Source organism: Dermochelys coriacea, chromosome 6 (assembly GCF_009764565.3).
Source record: "Dermochelys coriacea isolate rDerCor1 chromosome 6, rDerCor1.pri.v4, whole genome shotgun sequence".
Lineage (NCBI taxonomy): Eukaryota > Metazoa > Chordata > Testudines > Dermochelyidae > Dermochelys > Dermochelys coriacea.
In genome coordinates this window covers 31,251,082-31,270,131 of record NC_050073.1, presented here as the reverse complement: position 1 = coordinate 31,270,131, position 19,050 = coordinate 31,251,082, and the positions used below count along the sequence as shown (strand labels likewise).

The 19,050-nt window shown below is 40.9% G+C and overlaps 1 protein-coding gene across 1 annotated transcript; it reads right to left on the bottom strand.

The window, feature by feature from the left end:
* Nucleotides 1–12,451: 12,451 nt before the first annotated feature.
* Nucleotides 12,452–14,652, bottom strand: LOC119857366 (cytochrome c oxidase subunit 7A2, mitochondrial-like). Its single transcript, XM_038406153.2, has one exon. It carries the CDS (start codon nt 13,194–13,196, stop codon nt 12,945–12,947), a length of 252 nt encoding a protein of 83 aa, XP_038262081.1. The 5' UTR covers nt 13,197–14,652; the 3' UTR covers nt 12,452–12,944.
* Between the last annotated feature and the right edge of the window lie 4,398 nt (nt 14,653–19,050).

The window sequence follows — 19,050 nt, the reverse complement described above, 5'->3', positions numbered from 1 at the left end:
AGGATGAGAAATTTCTCATACTGACACCCTTAATCTACTGGAAAAGAATGATCTTCCTAATGCTACCTTGAGATTGAATGATGCAGCAGGTGGTGGTGATGGTGCATTAGGTAAAAGAAGGCAACAAAAAGATTGGATTAATATTTTAATATTAATATTAATATTTTCATTGGAAGTCTGTCAATCCCCTTTTCCAGCTAAAATAGAATGCATGCTTTTATCTCACTTTATGAACAGCCTCATATATTTCTTCTCTAACCCAATCAAATGCTAAAGATATAAATAAATAAAATATGTATGGTCTAATGAAAGAATGCATAGGTCTAATATTTTCAGTCATTGTAGGATCAGCTACGTGTGTTTAATTTCATTTTTTATGAATGTCATTGAAGAAAGTGTACTAAAATATATTTGGCTCACCGTACTTGAGTAGCGTGTCTCATTTCTCTATGGGCTTTAAAGCCACTGCCACTGAAAGTACATTGCACAAGCACTAGGTCCCAGAAGTGCTCTCCCTTTCGAGTAAAAGGCTAGCAGAATTTCTCCAAGGGCATTTGGGAACAGTTCTTATCATTTTTTGTGATAGCATAGGGTTCAGTCTAGCTGTACCAACCCTGACTGCTAGCCAGTGCTACAGCTCCATCCCTCTGCAATTTAGCCTGCCCCCTTTAGGTAGCTATTACTGCTAGTAGAGAGAATTATCATCATCCCATTGCTTGTGCCTAGAGAATGCAAACAAACCCTCAGATTCTCGCTGTCTCCTTTGCAGGTAATGCAAAGCTGGGGGTGTTGAGTAAGCCAAGTTGGCAAACATACAAGTCAGTGCCTTTTTAGCTCATCAAAAACAGCGTGCAATTAAAAAACAATGACTACTACATCCAGTTGCCAGGAGGAGTAAATTACTAAATCAAGGAATGAAGGCCTTAAAATATAATGAGAAGAGTTAATCCAACACAAAGCCACTCTTCTGAAGCAGATTAAATGGAGGGGAGGGAGGGGAATCCCATTAGAAATCAGTGACAGTCAGTTTCAAAGTGGTTTTAAAGTAATTTTCTTTTAAACTATTTGGCTAAATTGAATGTATTAAACCATTAAATTAACAGAAAGCCTTTCCTTTCTTTTTTAAAGTTACAGAGTTTACCCTAAACTATCTTTGAAATCAATTTTTCCTGGTTTCTGGTGGGACCTGAAGGTTACTCAATTCTAATTGCTAGATGAAATTCAATGCTTAAAAATGCAAGCTCGTATCACTCTGGGCCCTGTCTCACGTACCTCAGACACCCCTTACTCTTGTTGGCCACAATGGGGAGTTTGGCTTGTGTGAGGAATGGGGAACAAACCCTGAATTCAGTCTTCCATCTACCCTAAAGGCAATGAGAGAGGTGCAAGATCAGGCCCCTGCTGAGAGAGCAGTCCTAGAGTCACTGAAGGCAGGTGCTGAACAAGCAATAATATTAGTAGACACATACACAAAGAATTTGTGTGTGTGTGTATGCGTGTGTGCATGCAGACAGATGCCCTTGCACACACACATTTAAAAACTGAATCTTCAAAGCAGCTTTCAGAAATACCTAGCATCCTAGAGCACTATATCATTGCAGGTTTCAGAGTAGCAGCCATGTTAGTCTGTATTCGCAAAAAGAAAAGGAGTACTTGTGGCACCTTAGAGACTAACAAAGTCTCTAAGGTGCCACAAGTACTCCTATATCATTGCAGTTTCTCTTTAAAGATATTTACCCTTTTAAAATCTGCCTAGGAGATAGGTCATCATGATCATGATAGGTCATCAAGCTGCCTCACAAGCAGGTAATTTGTTCTGTCTGCCTAGAAAACAAGTCAGTGTGTGTAGCATATGTCTTCCTTCACAGACAAAATTACCACCATCCTTTAGAAAGACTGAGGATTGATTCCAGGCAGGAAGCTATATGGATCTGCCAGGGGGGATGGTTGTCCCCTCTATCGTGTTTTTCTTATAAAAATTCCTGTCCCTGGAAGAAAAACTGACTTGTCAATAGATTTGCAGAAAAGTTTCTTCATCTGCATAAAAAAAATCTAATAATCAGTTTCACCACTAACACAGGAGTCTTAAGGAAATTCACTTCAACAAGTCTCTGAAGGTGTCTTGCCTCATCAACTTTGTAAAAGCGTAAATCAAACTGGGCCTCTTGAAGGACAAGAAAGATGCATTTATGAGCAAGAAGTTGTAAAATAAAGTTTGGCTGCACCTTTACTCTTCCATCAGAGGTCACCTGAACATGTTAGAAATGAGGCAGAGGTCTGAAGACTGTTTCTTTTGAAGACTACAGGCCCAGCTTGCAACCTTGGCAATTATGTATGGACTCCAGATTCTGCATTTGGATGCTCAGATCCATATTCAGGTGCCTAAAACATGTATTTATTTGGGTAACAATATGAGGTTCAGAACTGGAGCTGCTTGAAGCATCTCAAAATTCTTCAATAAAAAAGGGACTTATTCTTCACAAAAAACTGTTTTTACAAAATGTAAAAATGTCACTTTTTTCTCCTCTCTCAGTCACCGCTAATAAAAAAAATTGTATGCTAATTTGAACATCAAGTTTGAGAACTGGGCCAACAATTACCAACAGAGTACTCTTCAGTAATTTGCCTCTACCTAATGTGTCTATAGCATTCAGAAGACAAACTTTTACCTTAAACCCTACCTTTAGTCTCATCTCAGAAGACATTCCCTTGTGCCCATTAGTCATCAGGAGAAGATTATGTTAACTTTTAAAACATTTTGTACTATCAGTTACCATCCAAGTAGAGTGTATCCATTACTGACATTGTTCTACGTTGACACTATCAAAAAGTCAAAGCAGGAGCTGACAGTATTATCCAGTATATGTACCAGAAGGACTTTCCAGTATTAAACACATTACCGATCTACAAAAAGGCATGCAAACGTTGGAGTCAGTCCTGATTTTCTCAAGCAACATTTTATTTAGACACATTTTTCTTTAGTATTTCTTCCTACGTTCATATGGATGGTGAAAGGTGTTGGCCTGATGACCTGAGAATTAAGTTTTCTATTTGTGCCCTGAACATGTGTCGTAGGAGTATAGAAAAAACTTTCTATGTTATTATCCCACCAATATGCCCTAACTCTGAATTTGAAGATTTGGTGCTGCTGCCCCGCACTGTAATATCCATATGCCTACTAGGCAAAATAGATTAGAGACTTTGGCAAGAGCAGAGTCCCTTTGCTCTTCTCCCCTTAGGGTTTGTAGAAAGCTCTCTGCTGATGCTTGCAACAAGGATGCCAATTACTGCCATTGACAACAGCAGTTTTTGCAGTGTGGTTGCCTGTTTAGTAAGAACTGAACTAACACGACTAATTCATTACATACACCCATACCCATACCCAGCCACCAGATGGCAACAGTTTTCAATCACTAAGAGGTGACTGAATCACTTGTTACCAATTCTGTGCTACTTGGGTATGTCTATACTGCAGCTGGCCAGTGTCAGCTGACCCAGGCTCTCAGGGCTTGGGCTGTGGGGCTATCAAATTGCAGTGTAGATATTCAGGCTCACGCTGGAGCCGGGGCTCCGGGACCCTACGACGGGGGAGGGTCCCAGAGACTAGGCTCCAGCCTGAGCATCTACTTTGCAATCTTATAGACCCATAGTCCGAGCCTGGCGAGCCTGAGTCAGCTGACATGGGCCACCTGCAGATGTTTTATTGCAGTGCAGACATACCCTATGTGGTCTAGTAGTTATAGCAGCTGATTAGGTGCCAGGATGCTTAGATTCTATTCCAGGTTAAGCCAAGGTCACGCATATGACCTTGGGCAAGGCACTTCATCTCACTTTACCCATCAGTACAATGGGTATTTTAATGCTTACAGAGCTCACCAGGCTGATGTGAGGCCTCTTTAATAAGCATTTGTAAGAGTGATTTAAGATCATCCAATGTAAGAGACTACAGAAATGTAAAGGTTTTACATGAGTTAACTAAGTATTAATTTTTCCATTATACTACATTACAAACCACTGCTCTATGAGGAAAAAAAAAATAATACCTATTGCACTTTCACAGCAGAGGATCTCGTAGCATTTGCAAATAATTATGCCCCCCAATGCTCTATGAAGTAGATAAGCATTCCCATTCCACAGGTGAGGCAAATGCGGCCTGTATTGATTAAGTGATTTGACCAGTGTCACACAGCAATGACTCTGCTGTGAATAGTGGTAAATAAAATAAATCCTGTACATTTAGGGCAGATTTTTCAGAAATGTTCAGCATCAACTTAACTCTGCTACCATCGAGATCTAAAGCAATTTTACCATTGACTTATGTGGGAGTCAAGTTAGGCCAGAGTGGACTGGTTTTAAAAATCCCACCGTCAGGGTACATCGACACTGCAGCTCAGATGGATGGATACATGCTAGTTTTGATCAAATTAGTACCAGGAAATAGCGGTGTATCCACATTAGTACTTACACAGGGTCTGGGAAAGGGCTGTGCTCAGGTGACTAGCCCATGCCACTGCCTGGGGCTACACTGCTCCAACTAGTGTAGTAGCTCAATCAAAGCTAGCGTGTGTACATCTACCCAAGCTGGAAATTATACCTCCAGCTGCAGTGCAGACATACCCTTAGTCTGCAAAGCATGCTGGGATCCTTCAGGATCAAGTGTGCCATATAAAAATAAGGTATTATGTTGCAAGCCACCTCTTTGGTCTTAGTCACCTCTCAGTTACTGGTGGAACCCTACTGACATAACTGGACTCTGCCATTGTAGCTGGAGAAGTTGATCCAATCTGGTTGTAAAAAAATCTACCTATACCGTGACCTACCATATTGGCCCAAGAGTCAATAGCATGGGTACGTACTGGAGCAGCACAGATACCAGTTTCATCCAGTTCTAATTAAATAAGAATTTCAAGACACAAAGTCAGTGTTCAAATAATAGCTAAACATTGAATTTCCTACCACTCTATTTGCCACTAGAATAATAGACTAGTTATGATTCACTTTCTTTCCTGTTTGTTAGACTTGATCTGCAGCCAGAACAACATCACAATTGTTTAATTAACATGGTGCCAAAGAAGATATGAATATTGTTAAATACAAATACATCATTTCTCTAGTTACCTTTTAATGCAATTACCAGCCTAAGAAATCTTGGCTACTGTCCCTAGGTTTAGCATAGTATGAAAAATCAGGTTGACTCATTTTTGCTTCTTACAGCGTCTGCAGTAGTTAAGACATGCATCAGTAAACATAAGAATCTTCACAAAATCTTTATGATAACAAGGTTCTCTTGAAGATGGTTGCTAAAGTTGGGCCATTGTGGACCTTCTAAGGCTATTTAATATTCCTATTCATGCAAATACAATGCAAACTCCATCTTTTCACAGGGCTTTTGATTTTTTTTTAACAATACCAGTCTTACATATTCATTAAAGGAAGAATGAGAGATGCATAGTGGAGTGAAGCAGTTTCTCCCTTCCCTGAAAAGGGGGCTGACACTGCTGAACTTTTCCTCATGAGGTTCTCTTCATTCCCATCTTCATCTTGCCCCCACAAACCATTTAATAAACAAAGTACTTTGGCCACTGAAGGGCTACCAAAGGCAAGGAGATGACACATGTAATAACACTATTTATATATCTTTAGGTAAAAAACACTCATATATAACCAAGCCCTAGTCAAGAGTTTGGATCATAACAGAACAGCATTTCAGAAACTTACATTTAGGTATTGCTGCTGACTATGGCTGTAAATGAGATACATAGACAATAAAGACATCATATTTTGTGCTTTCCTCTTTGAGTTAAAATGTGTGCAAAAAAGTTTTCGTATGAGGTTGATTGGAAAAAAAATTCATGCCCAACTTTTATGTTTTGATCTGGGTGAGAATGTTCACAAGACAGAGTACAGATTTGATTTGCTGATTAGTTATCTTCCACCCCAGCAGGAGGCGGACGGGTAGCAGGGATATCGTGACTCATTTTCTCAGAGGGAGTAGTTGTATCTGTTATGCTTTGATCTATCCAGAGAAAAATAAGTCCTCCAATTTTGTGTAAGAAACAAAAAATCTTTGAGTATAAAAGCAACTCCTATAGGAAGAAAGATACAATTTTAAAATTAAGAATATGAGGTGAAAGTTACAGAAAAAACTAGACCTTTTATTTTAAATTGGGGTTAGTGACTAGAAATGTCAAAATTGATTGTCTCCAAAAAAGGATTTTTAAATTTCTAAGTATGTGTTAATTAATATGTCTAAATCAAATGACAAAAACCTCAAAGCTCACACCCCATTTCCAGGGCATTGCTTTGGTAATTGGAGTCTAATGGGAAAAGCTACATTTAGACATCTTTGCTAATCACTCAGGCACTTACTGTAGACACACATATAATGCAAGATAACTACAGAGATGGTATAATAAGGAGTAGTGACAAAATTGCTAACTGGGCCTAGTGAAAGAGGGGACAGAAGTGCCATGTAGAAGAAAATAAAGTGAAATGGATTTATTTTAAAAGCTTTACTCAACTATCGACTATCAGACAATCACTAAACTATTCATTCAATTTAACAACCTGCCAAGATGTAAGATTTAAAAATTTATAGTTTAGGAAGGGTAGCACAATTGCACTAAACCAAGACTGTTCCTTTTTCATTCTGCAGCCCACTTCATATATAGAGCAATCATTTTTCTCTTCTCTCCTGCCAAGCCTCAACTGTCTTATGGCATTAAGGTGTTACTTGGTATTTTCATTCTGAAGGTCACCAGAAAGGACTCCAAACTATTGATGGCCTGTAGACCACACATCTTAAAAGGTAAGATATAAAGCAAAAATTAAAACTGAGTTAAGCATAAGTTTTATGTAATATTTATAGTGATTATGAAAAAGAATCTAAGCCCTAGATGATACAATAAATTCAAAACATGGACAAGTAGTGAACCAAATCACCCAAACAGAACCATTCAGAACCAAAGCTTCTGGCAAAGGAGCAAAATCAATGGTCCTTTGGTTCAATCCCAACTAACATACATAGGTATGAAAGGGGATAGTAAACGTAAAACAGAAAAGCATACATAAAGAAGGAGAACAAATTTGTGGTCAGGGATAAGGTTGCTGAAATAAAGGCAGCAAACCAGGGAATCTAGCTTGGTTGAAGTAATGGAAGACCTTTTTTTGGAGGGACTATTAATATACTAAGGACTACATATTCGAATCCTATGACCAACCTGCCTCATGAACCTCATGGGAAAGTATACAAGTTACTACTTGTAATGTGAATAATGCTATCTTTCCAGTCCTTAGGAGTCCTCCCTGGTGAATTTCTGGCATGATCAGGTCTCTCTTCTTTATTCCACTCCCCATGTTATTAAAGGTTGGGCTTTATTAGAAAACAATAATGGAGCTTCTGCACTGTTGCCTGTGTTGATTATTTTACATAGTCCCCATGAAGCCAGAATTTTGGATAGGTTCCTATTAAAGTTGTGTCCAGTTGTTGTTTTTTTTAATTAAATATTTTATATGAATTTGGTGGGTCTGAATAGTGCTGGATTAGCAGATCTGGACAGAGAAGTTCTCCGTTTATTCACAAAAGAGGCACTGCCTACATAGGCAATGCAACCTTCTTCTAAGCATACGTGCAACATTCCTAAAGTGGCATGTGACCAGGATTCATCACCAAATTTGGTCTGCTATTCTACTGTGCCTCAATCCTGATCTAGAAAAGCACATCTAGCACACTGTGGATATTAAGCTCATTTCTATACATTTTACCCCTTTCATGCCTCCTTAGCAATATTGGGAGTGCTAGAATAAACAGGATTTCAGGCAGCTGCCAATACCCTAAGCACTGTTTCATATATACATGTTTTGTTGCTGCCTAGAGCTCTGTGAATCCCACTGCTACTATTACTAATGCAGCTGAACCAGTAATAAGTTTGTTTTGCAAAAAAAAACATACTGTAGACCCATCCTAGGAAGTTAAGTGATAGTTCAGTCTCCATGCCTGAGTCAGTACTGAGCCTCTCTTGATACTGGTGACAAGGGGATTAATTAGCACCATTTGTGGTTGGTTTTGTATATGGATGCTTGACCATCAAGGACGAGGCTGAGATCACCAAACTCATTTGACATAGGCTTCCAAGCAGCAGTCAGATAATTATTCTCCATTTGTAATAACTTGGATTGGAATTAGCCTCCTAGATCAGCGTCCTGCAATCTAATACCAGCAAACCCATCTGCCTGCACAGCCCCCCACTGATTTAAATAGGGCTCCATACCAACGCAGGGGTCCACCTGTTTGCATCACTTTGCCACATCAAGAGCCTAAAACTGAAAGTTTCCATGTTGCCAATCCCCCTAAACTATCCAAGTCCCACTTCAAAATCCTGTTCCCATTGCAAATGGTGAGCGTTTTGCCACTGACTTCAAAAGGATTAGGATCAGGCTTTCCCCACTGTTTCTCCCCTGTTTAAAGTATTGGGGGGGAGGGGGAGTTACATCTGTATTTTTAAGATCTCCTCACCTTTTCCCTATTGTGCTTTTATTTATTTGTCTGGTTATTGCAAGTGAAGTGAAGCTATATCAAATAAAATATTTAAATACAAGTAGCTATCCATACATAAACCACAGTGCACAATTGGTACTTCTACAGCTGAATTCACAGTCTCAAAGAAACTGTAAGACATTTATTTCCAAGTGTAAAAAGGTACAGGATGCAATTTCTACCTATTTAAAAACAAGAATAACTGGTAGCAATGTAATGAAAGTACTAAATGCCCGGCTGCTGAAGCATACTGTAACTAAAAATTGTGTAGGAAATGCATTTAATGGAATGAGTTATATACTTGATCTCACTGGAAAGCACTTTGTCTGTGGCTAAGCACCATGCCTGCAAAATTCCATAGAGCTCTTGGACTTCCCTAAGGCAAGTTTCAGACAGTATTCACACATTAAGTGATGCTATTTTTCAACAGAAGTAAGTACTAAGCACAATCTGCAATGTTAACTTCACATGTCACTGTTCTTTATCATCAGTTGTGTGTGATTTTGTCTTCAGTATATGATATTAGAAGTGAAGGAATAATCTTTTAAATGTAGAGTTGTTTACAAAAACCTACTGAATTATCACAGAACCATACAAATGTAGGACTGGAAGAGACCTTTCACTGCCTGCCTGCACTCGGGCAGGACTAAATATTATAGACCATCCCTGATAGGTGCTTGTCTAACCAGTTCTTAAAAACCTCCACTGACAGAGATTCCACAACCTTCTGAAGTAATCTGTTCCAGTTAGGAATTTTTTTCTAATGTCTAACTCAGTGGTTGTCAACCTGTTGCCTGTGGACTGCTTGCATCCCAATCTGCACACAGCTGTGGCACGTGATATCCTCTGGGCCATACAGGTATCTATTGTGCAGATGCAGCCCACATAACACAGAGAGAGCTGCATATGCAGCCCACAATAGTAAATAGGTTGATAACCACTGGTCTAACTTAAATATCCCTTGATGCACTCTAAGACCATCACTTCTTATCCTGGCCACAGTGGATAAAGAGAAAAAATTATCATCCTTTTCTTTATAACAATCTTTTACCTATTTGAAGAGTGTTATGTTCCCCCACCACCACCCCCACTCTTCCCTTCTCCAAACTAAAGAAACCCAATTTTTTCAATCTTTCTTAGAAGGTCATATTTTCTAGACCTTTAATATTTTTTATTCCTCTGCTCTGGACTTTATCCACTTTTTCTACATCTCTCCCGAAGTGTAGTACCCAGAACTGGACACAGTACTCCGGTTGAGGCCTTACCAGTGCTGAGCAGAGTGGAAGAATTACTTCTTGGGTCTTGCTTACAGCACTCCTGCTAATACATCCCAGAATGATGTTCACTTTTTTTGCAATTGTATTGCATTTTCTACTCATATTTAGTTTGTGATCCACTGTAACCCCCAGGTTCTTTTCTGCAGTACTGCTTCCTAAGCAGTCACTTCCCATTTTGTACTTGCACAAATTAGTATTCCTTTCTAAGTGTAATACTGTGCATTTATCCTTACTGAATTTAATCCTATTTATTGCAGATGATTTCTCCTATTGCAGATGATTTCTCCAGTTTTTCCAAGATCATTTTGAATTCTAATCCTGTCTTCTAAAGGGTTTGCAACCTTTCCCAGCGTGGTATAATTCAAATTTATAAGTGTATTCGCTATGCCATTATCCAAATCAATTATAAAGATATTGAATAGAACTGGACCCCACTCAATATGCCCTTCCCATTTGACTATGAACCATAACTACTCTCTGAGTACAGTTTTTCAGCCAGTCGTGCACCCAACTTATAGTAGGCTCATTTAGACAAGTAATATATCTAGTGTCCTATGTATAACCTAGATAATAAGATTCTCCATGTATAAATGTTGGTACAGAAACTTCTATAATTATAATAGGCCATTCATTTCACATCTCTGCATTTTCGTCTGGGAGTGGGGGGGAGGAGGAAAAGTCACATGTGTGAAATTGTCTGGTATTCAACAGCAAAGAGCACAAAGAATGAATTCATGGGATTATCATACAATTAAAACTATTAATTCATATTTCAATAACCAGTGCAAGTATGTGCCTGGGGTAAGGAAGAAATCACTATATTATCGCTGAAAAATCATGCTGTTAACTGTAAAAATATAGTGAAATAAAGAAAACGGGTTGTAATGTCTATTGTCTAGGACTGTGGTTCCCAAACTTGATCCGCCGCTTGTGCAGGGAAAGCCCCTTGCAGGGCAAGCCAGTTTATTTACGTTTGCGTCTGCAGGTTCGGCCGATCGCTGCTCTCAATGACCACGGTTCGCTGCTCCAGGCCAATGGGAACTGCTGGAAGTGGCACGGGCTGAGGGACATACTGGCTGCCGCTTCCAGCAGCTCCCATTGGCCTGGAGCAGCAAACTGTGGCCACTGGGAGCCGCAATCGGCCGAACCTGGGGACGCAGCAGGTAAACAAACTGGCCCGGCCCGCCAGGGGCAATACCTGCACAAGCAGCAGAACAAGTTTTTGAACCACTGGTCTAAGACATCAGTACGTAACGTAAACGTAATTTAACTTATCTCACATCCCATAAAAACTCAGGGAGATTTGTTCCCACTTATACCGGACCTAAATTTTGGTTCTGCATTGCTCTTTTTATCCATAATTGTTTATTTGGATCAGATGATGTTATTTCTGTGACTCATTTTTTAAATTAATTCTATGCAAAGTTCATGAAGTTTTAAGCAGCTAGAAACATGAATTTATGCAAGGAAATATGAGTACAAGTAGGGGCTAAACACTTGTAAATACTGTGTAGTTGGATTCTTCACAAGGTCAGAAACTTGAACCAGTACAAGTCTCGGCTGCTGATACCCGCCTTTTTGTTAACCTTTCCCACAGATAAAGCAAAGTAGAGTGACATTTGGCAGATCACTTACCATGTAACCCTTAAAGCTCATGTTCTTTACAAAATGAACACAAAAGATGAAGATAAAAGATTGTTGTATAACATAATCTGTTGGGGAACTAGCTGGCTCAAGAGAGGGCTAATGGGATATGGGGTGGATAAGCTGGTAGAAGGCAATGATGAAGGAAGAGGCCTCTGCAAGTTTTTCTCCTCAAGATTTTATAGCTCATTGGTTGCCACAAGCAAAATAAAACAACTTTATACAACTACACACAAAACAGCAAAGCACCAACCTAAGTACAGATCTGGCACACAACTGGGTGTACAGCACTTGTGCCACTGTGGCACCCTAGTGTAGATGCTTCCTAAATTGACAGAACAGATTTTTCTGTTGATGCAGTTAATCCACCTCTTAGAGAGGCAGTGGCTAAGCAGCCAGATGAATTCTTCCATCAACCTAGCTGTATCCGCACTGGGTGTCAGGTTAACCTAATTATAGTTCCCAGGGCACAACATTTTTCCACAGCCCTAAGCAAAGTAGGTAGGTATAGATCAGGCCTAAGGGTCTACTTGGAATTTCATTCCCCAGCTCTGCTTCCTGGCTCTGCTCTGTACACCTGTTGGAGATCTAAGTAGAAAGTTAACAACCTGCTTGCTGGAAACCAGGCTAGTTTTGTATGCCTTGTATGCAGTGTCTTTCTGGCAACAAACACATTTCTGGTGGATAGTTATAGAGGTCACCATTTTATGGCTGTTGGATGGCCACTACAAAGTGAATCCAGCCCAACACGTTATGAAGTGCATATGTAGATCCTGAATCTATAGCTCAAAACTACCATTATAACTGAAACCATTTATGATCAATCTCAGCAAAGACATCAAAAATAACTGGACATAAGGGCTGAATTGTCCTTTCACCCCCAGAAAGAGCTGTCTCCAACTCAGGAATGAAGAAACTTAATCAGTATGAGGAACTCAACAAACCAACAAACAAAAAACCAACCATTCTATTTGGTACTAATTACTCTACTTACTAGAGCAGCCGGTGCAACAAAAACTCCCAGCTTCTGCTACTCTGGTTTAGAAGAAGCCAGGTTGCTTTCTGACTTTCCAAAGGTGCTTTAGGATTTGTGGAACAGTGTTCTTTATTTAGCAGCAACCACTCTCCTGAAGCTGTGCAGTTGGACCATCTGTAGTCAGCATCTATCTCCATGCAGAGTAAGTTGGGTAGAACAGGCAATCAACCCGCTCCTTTGGCCAGAAGACGACAAAGGTAAGTTTGTGAGGCAGGAAGGCAGATCAGGGGGTCAAGTGTAAGCTGTAGCAGCCTGGGCTCACTGTTGGTTTTTTTTTGTTTTGTTTTGTTTCCCCCAACATGTAAAAACTGATTTATTGGTTGCAGTTAACATAAATATTGATCCCAAACATGAAATCAACCATGTATGACAAGGACAAGCAAGATCCCTGAAGAATTACATGAAATTGGACAAAGAGATGTTAATTAAGGAGGCATCTTGTAAACTGGAATCATTTCACTTTCTTGGGCATTGCAGCTACAAACAGCTCATAAATAGCACAGCATGTTCCAAAAACTGTTAGAGCCATGGTGGTTCTATACAGCAAACGATCTGCTAGTCCACTCTTAAGATGCACTGGCATTCCATTATCCTCCTGAAAAAGCTTCTGCTTCTCTGGAACTCTGTTTGCAACTTGTCTGTGTGAAGCAGTGCTTATGGTCCTCTGGGAAATTTGCCGAAGAGCCAGCAGGTTCCGCAGCATGTTGGCTCTGGTCCCTTCACCTCAGCTCACTGTTCCCAGGTAAAACTATAAGCCATTTTGATGTGGGGGGTGGGAGGCTAGTGGACTTAGGCTTCTAGCAAAGCCTCTTATACCTCTGCCCCAGAGTGCTAGTTCAAGTGTACTAAGTTATACTGACAATTGTTGACATACATGCAGCTTAATACAGCTCTTGAGGTAGTCTGCAGAATTTACTTAAATTTAAGTGATGTTTCTAGCTGCACGTATGTGACTCAGTGCTCTGTGGGTGAAAGCCTCTCCAGTACAAGAGCTACAAAAAAGGCCTTTGTCTCCATTTATGTCCTGCTTAATGCAGGACTTAGATAGTGAAGGGGCCCTAGCATTAGACTTCTGTGCTGGTATGAATTTTGTCTTCTCTTGCTAATTCTCTAGCTAACTCATTTGAAACTTAAGTATCAAAGCTGCAAACCACCTCAATCACTTTAAAGGGGCATTAGTTTCAAAGCTTATTTCTGACTATTAAATGCTGACTCTGCTAGAGCATCAAGCCAAAAACCAAACACCTGACTTGTCAGTGAAATGTAATTACAAGGGACAGCTGTGTGCAGTTCTGGTTTTGACCCTGAGGAGCCATGCAAAATGAAATGCCACAAAACCCGAAGTGCCCTATGACAGCTTAATGGAATTGAAGCAAACAAAATCTATGTGATAGATTTTGAACTGCTGCTCCTAATGGAGCATTACAGAACATCACTTCAATTAATAAGCAGTTTAACTCATTGGCATAAACTAAAAGGACTTTCAAAAGTGTATTTACTTAGGATCAAATGCTTTCCCCAGCATGCAGTAAATGGTCTGTGTGCTGAGGTGGGCAATGGGAAGGAAAGGAATCTTAACCGTTCCATGATGGCTGCTCTGTCTCCGAGCTGCTGAAGACCATGTCTCCTGTACTCCTTTGCACCGTGGAGGAACGAATGCCTGGTGGATCCATGTAGTGGTGCATCCACCCACACCCAAACTGCACTAGGACACAAAGCCTCTGCAGAGGATCAGGCGATGTAAACACAGTGCTTGTGCTCTTAGAATTCTATAGTACCCCCTCTCTCCAAGGTGATCCTCTTGTTTCAAGGGCATTCAGCGAGTATGGAAAGAAGAGCAGGATTTGCTTCATATATTTTAAGGTCCCTGGGGCAAAAACATCTGTCTTCTGTGCTCTATGAGGCTGATCCAAAGGCCACCGAAGTCCCAGTGAGTCTTTCCATTGGCTGTGAAGGGCTCTGCAACAGGCCCTATACTCTGAGTACAGCGTCCATAGGCGTGCGCACGGGGTGTGCCTCAAGCAGGGCAGAGCTCTGGGGCTGCGGGTCTGGCTCCGCGCTGAGCCAAACGCTGCTAGGAGCCTCATGGTTGGGGGGGCCGGAGGCTGGACAGTCAGGGGACAGGGTGGGTTGGACACACAGGCGGGGAGATAGGCCGTGGTGCCCAGGCTCCACGGTTCAGCAACGAGAGGCGGGGGGGGGGGGGGAGCGGGGCGCTTCCCCCCCCCCGGCGTCCCTGCGCGCTGCGGAGCGTCTCGGGAGAGGCCGGGCGGCTCCGCACGCTGCCTCCCTTCCCCCCCCTCCCAGAACTGAGCCGGTTCCCAGCCCATTGGCCAGCAAGCTGGCCAATGGGAGCTGTGGGGCGGTGCCAGAGCTGCCGGACCGCGCCTCCCCAGCTGGGAGCGGGAGGGGGAGGGAGCTGCAGGAGTCTGTCCCTGTCAGACACAGACGGGGGGGGGGCAGACAAACAGATGGAGCCGGGGGCAGGAGAAGGGAGCAGCGGTGGACACCCTGGGGCTGGCATAAAATACACAGTACAGAGAGGGCTTCCTGGGGGGTATAGCAATACTCCCTTCCCCCACAGGCCAGACCCGGGCTGCAGCTGGCTCTGTCCATCATTCCCCCCCACCCTACCCCACTGAGACCCCCCCACAACCCTCTGCCCCCCTGGAAGATCCCCACCAGCCTCTGTGCCCCCATCATCCCTCTCCAGAGAGCCCCCCCCTTTGTGCCTCCAGAGACAGCTCCCCTCCCCCCTGCTTCCCCTGCTCCCGAGCTCCCTACAATCTTTCCCTTTGCCTTCCCCCTCCTGCCCCCACTTCATCGGCCAGGAGGCTCCCAGACTGTTGGCCACCAAGGACAATGGGAGCTGCACCAGATGCAGACCTGCCCCGCTGTGCCTCCACAGCACGGGGAGAGGGAGCCACAGGTGAGCAAACGCCGCTCATCATCACAGGCCCAGCAATTCTCTGGATATTTAATTTCACCGAGGCAAAAAATTTAATCTGCTCTTCCTTTCCAGACAGTTTGTGGCTCTTCTTGTAAGAAAACTTACAGTTTCTTTGCAAAGAATTCCAGTTATAGTTTTTCACTTGAGAAGTGTTTTTTCTGGTTATTCATAAGCTCATTTATTTTAACTCGGTTTCATAGGGAATTTTATAAGTCACTTGAATTGTAACTGTTTTTTTTCCATTGGTCCAAAAACACATGGAAGATGTGCAGATTTTTATTTCTGTGGGCCAAACCATGTAGAAATGTAAATGTCAGAGCTAGAAAAGCTCTGCAAGGGTATGGGTATGGGTCCCTCAGGAAATTGTCCTCAAGTCATTCATTCTTCTGGGCATTCCATTCTGTTGTTCCCTCTCACAGTGAGAGAGATCAGTGTCTCCACCCACAGGGGAGATGCAGAAGACTGGGCCAACCCTACAGCCACTCTGCCTCTACCCTTGTTCTCTGTCTGCTTCTTCTACCCGCCCCTTTGGTCTCCCTGGGATTCCCCCTACCATTACTCCCTCTGGGTCTTCTTTCTCTGGAGCTTCCCATGAAGTAAAGTTGTCATTACAGGTTCTTATCACTGTAATGTATTTAATTTTGATGTATTTATTAAGTGTTAATTAATGCACTATGGGAGTCCCCCTTCAGCCCTCTGTATAAATTGATCCTCTTCTTTCTATATGTTTTGCCCATAGGGTTTTCTGCAGCCCTAAGGCAGCTAGCAATAACACCTGCGCCTTTGCAATGGGGTGAAGGAAGGGGACCATGAGATAACTATTTATGTAATTTGCAAGAGGTGTTATCATTACTTAGGGTACCAAATGTGTTAAAATGATATAAGTGCTTTGTAAAATCCCAAAGCAAGCTCATTTTCATTTCTCATATAATAATCTCATATACAGTATACACACATTTTTCATTAATTTTATGAGTTGATTTTAGTAGTATTAATCATTATTATTATTATTATTTATTATTAACTAGGTTACTGGGTTTTTTTCAGTGTGGAAAATTGTGTGCTAAATGTTCGCCTTTAAAAAAATAAATAAATAAAATTCTCTGGGTGCACACCCTAATGAAATGTGCTGCACATGCCTATGACTGTGTCAGGGCTTAAAAAAAGAGTTTTGAACTATGATTTTTTTTTTCCTCAGAGGAAAAAGCAAAGTTATTTCCACTGAACTTTTTGCCTCTTTTCTTCAGAGAATTGAAAGTCTCCTAGTGGATTTGGATTTTCCCTTCTGATAAGTAATTCTTGTATTGTTGACATGTAAACAAAATTTGTCTATTTTGGTTGCATGCAATTTTGTCCCAAGATAAAATGAGTAAATATAAGCAAACACTAATTAATCTGGTATATAGACTACCTTTTGAGAATAAAAGTATGTTCTTATGTGGATTTGATAAAGATTTAGCACACAATGTATTTTATCAGCTAGAAACATCTTTTTTGGCTTAGAGATCCATGTTTGTGCAAACTTATTTATGTATCAAAGTATGATTTTATACTGTGACAGTTTTTAGTGCTTTTAAAAATTCTCACTTTTGAATAAAGAGATTAAATGATGATGTGTGGGGAGAGTTGAGAGTTATTTATTGTGGGATAACTGTGTTTGTCTGCACAGTGCAGTTTTTGTTGTGGATATATATAAAATAGAGAATGTGCCATTAGCTTTATACTGAAGACCCTACGTCAAGTCCAAGTCTCAACACACAATCAGTCATTACATGGACTTAGGATATCATTTATAGTATGATTTCAGAGATCAATTAATTTATCTAACCTCATTTGTTGTACAGAACTATATTGTATTAGAGATACACAGGCAAAAAAGAACGAGTGGCATTTTATTATTAAATTTTAAGAACTCTTCTTTAAAACAAAGTAATTCTATAAACCATAGGATTAAATAAGAAACCTTTTCTTATAAAAAAAAAAAAGCCAGCAGACCAGTTTTCTGTTATTGATGCACTAGTCTTAGGATAAACTAGACCTAAGCTAAGAGTGACATCCAGTGGAAAGATTGTCCCTATTCTTTTCTGTCTTTAATGCTGTTCAGAAAGCAGCTTTCACTCAAATAATTTATCAATCAACAAATTTGTATTATAAAAAATGAGTGGCGAGTCAGGCTGATTTATATATAATTGAGAAGATTCTGGGTCAGATCTTGATCCCACTGAAGTAACAGGCAAAATTGCCAGTGGCTTCAGTGAGAGACAACTTGGCTGTTTAGATAGGTTCTGGACTGCTATCAGGTTTTATAATCAGCCTAACATTAGGATAATAGTATCCTTCTGGTACTTGACCCATGTAGAATATGGTTTGGGACCCTGGTTATTCATGGTCATATTGTTATTGGCTACTTAAGTTATCTTCACTGCTATCCCATCCATGCACCATCTCTTAACAGCATGACCATGAACACCACTGAAAAAGAAAGATTAACAATCCTCCTTTAGCAGCATTTCTTTGCACCACAAAGAAAGTCTAACTGAGTTGTTATTTACTTCAGGGCCTAAATTCATACCTGAATTGGTATTATCAAATTCAGCTCCATGGGGGAGCAAGTTCAGATCTGCTGTTGGGTGCAATTTGTTTTCTTTGTCTAGGAACAATTTTTCCCTTGGCTTAATGGTAAGATTTGTTTTCAAAATAAAATTATAAACCCATACATGTCTGTCATTTTTTAAACAATAGTATAATCCCTTGCTGCGGTCTGAGTGTAAGGGCAGAGGGTCTACAATCTTTGCATGTCATGCAGCTATGGCCTATAGAGACTCCCTGTGCCCTAGCATGGAAGGCGAGGAAGGGAGTGGTTGGGTTGGACTGGAAGAAGAGCTGAACAAGCAGCCATTCCCCTCCATAGAGCAGCAGTACAGAGATAGTTCTAAAGCTGCAACCTCACCCTTCCTTTTTGGCCCCACACGGTTCTCCCAATCAGAGCAGGGTTTTGGGGGAATTAGCATATGCATCCAAGAGACAACACAATGGTGGTGGGGTTGTATAGGATACTAGTGCTTGCTCCATAGCCCACTAAAGTCCATAGTAAAACCCCCATTGACTTTAATGGGGCCAGGACTTCATCTCCAGCCTTTGGCCTTATGCTTGCAATGCACCTGAGAAGTGCTTCTGGTATTGCAGACCTAATAATGATTAAGTAAACAATGTAATACTCTATGAAACTGATATTGTTTGGCAAGTCCAACTCCAGTTGTAAGCAAGTTCCTGCTTAATTATATATTGCATTAAAACATTATCAATTAATCTCTTCTCCAAACAACTACACTTTTAAACAAAACCTGCCAGGATTGGCAAGTAAGTATTTATTTCATCTCTTCAGGAAGAATTTACAAAGAGAAGAAGATAGAAGCAGGAACTGTAGACTAGAACAGATGATAAAGTTCTCTGGTCAGGTATGTGTATTTAACATAAAACCAAAAAGTATTTTTAAAGTTTCAAAGCAACAAGGTGCATTTGCTCATTTTGGCTTTTATCCTGTTTAATAAGAAGGCTGGGGAATGAACAAGGGTATACAGAGCCTTTCAGATCAAGGATGTTGGTT

Excerpts from the sequence above, each read along its gene's own strand:
- LOC119857366 (XM_038406153.2), bottom strand. The coding sequence starts at position 13,196 with ATGCTGCGGAACCTGCTGGCTCTTCGGCAAATTTCCCAGAGGACCATA.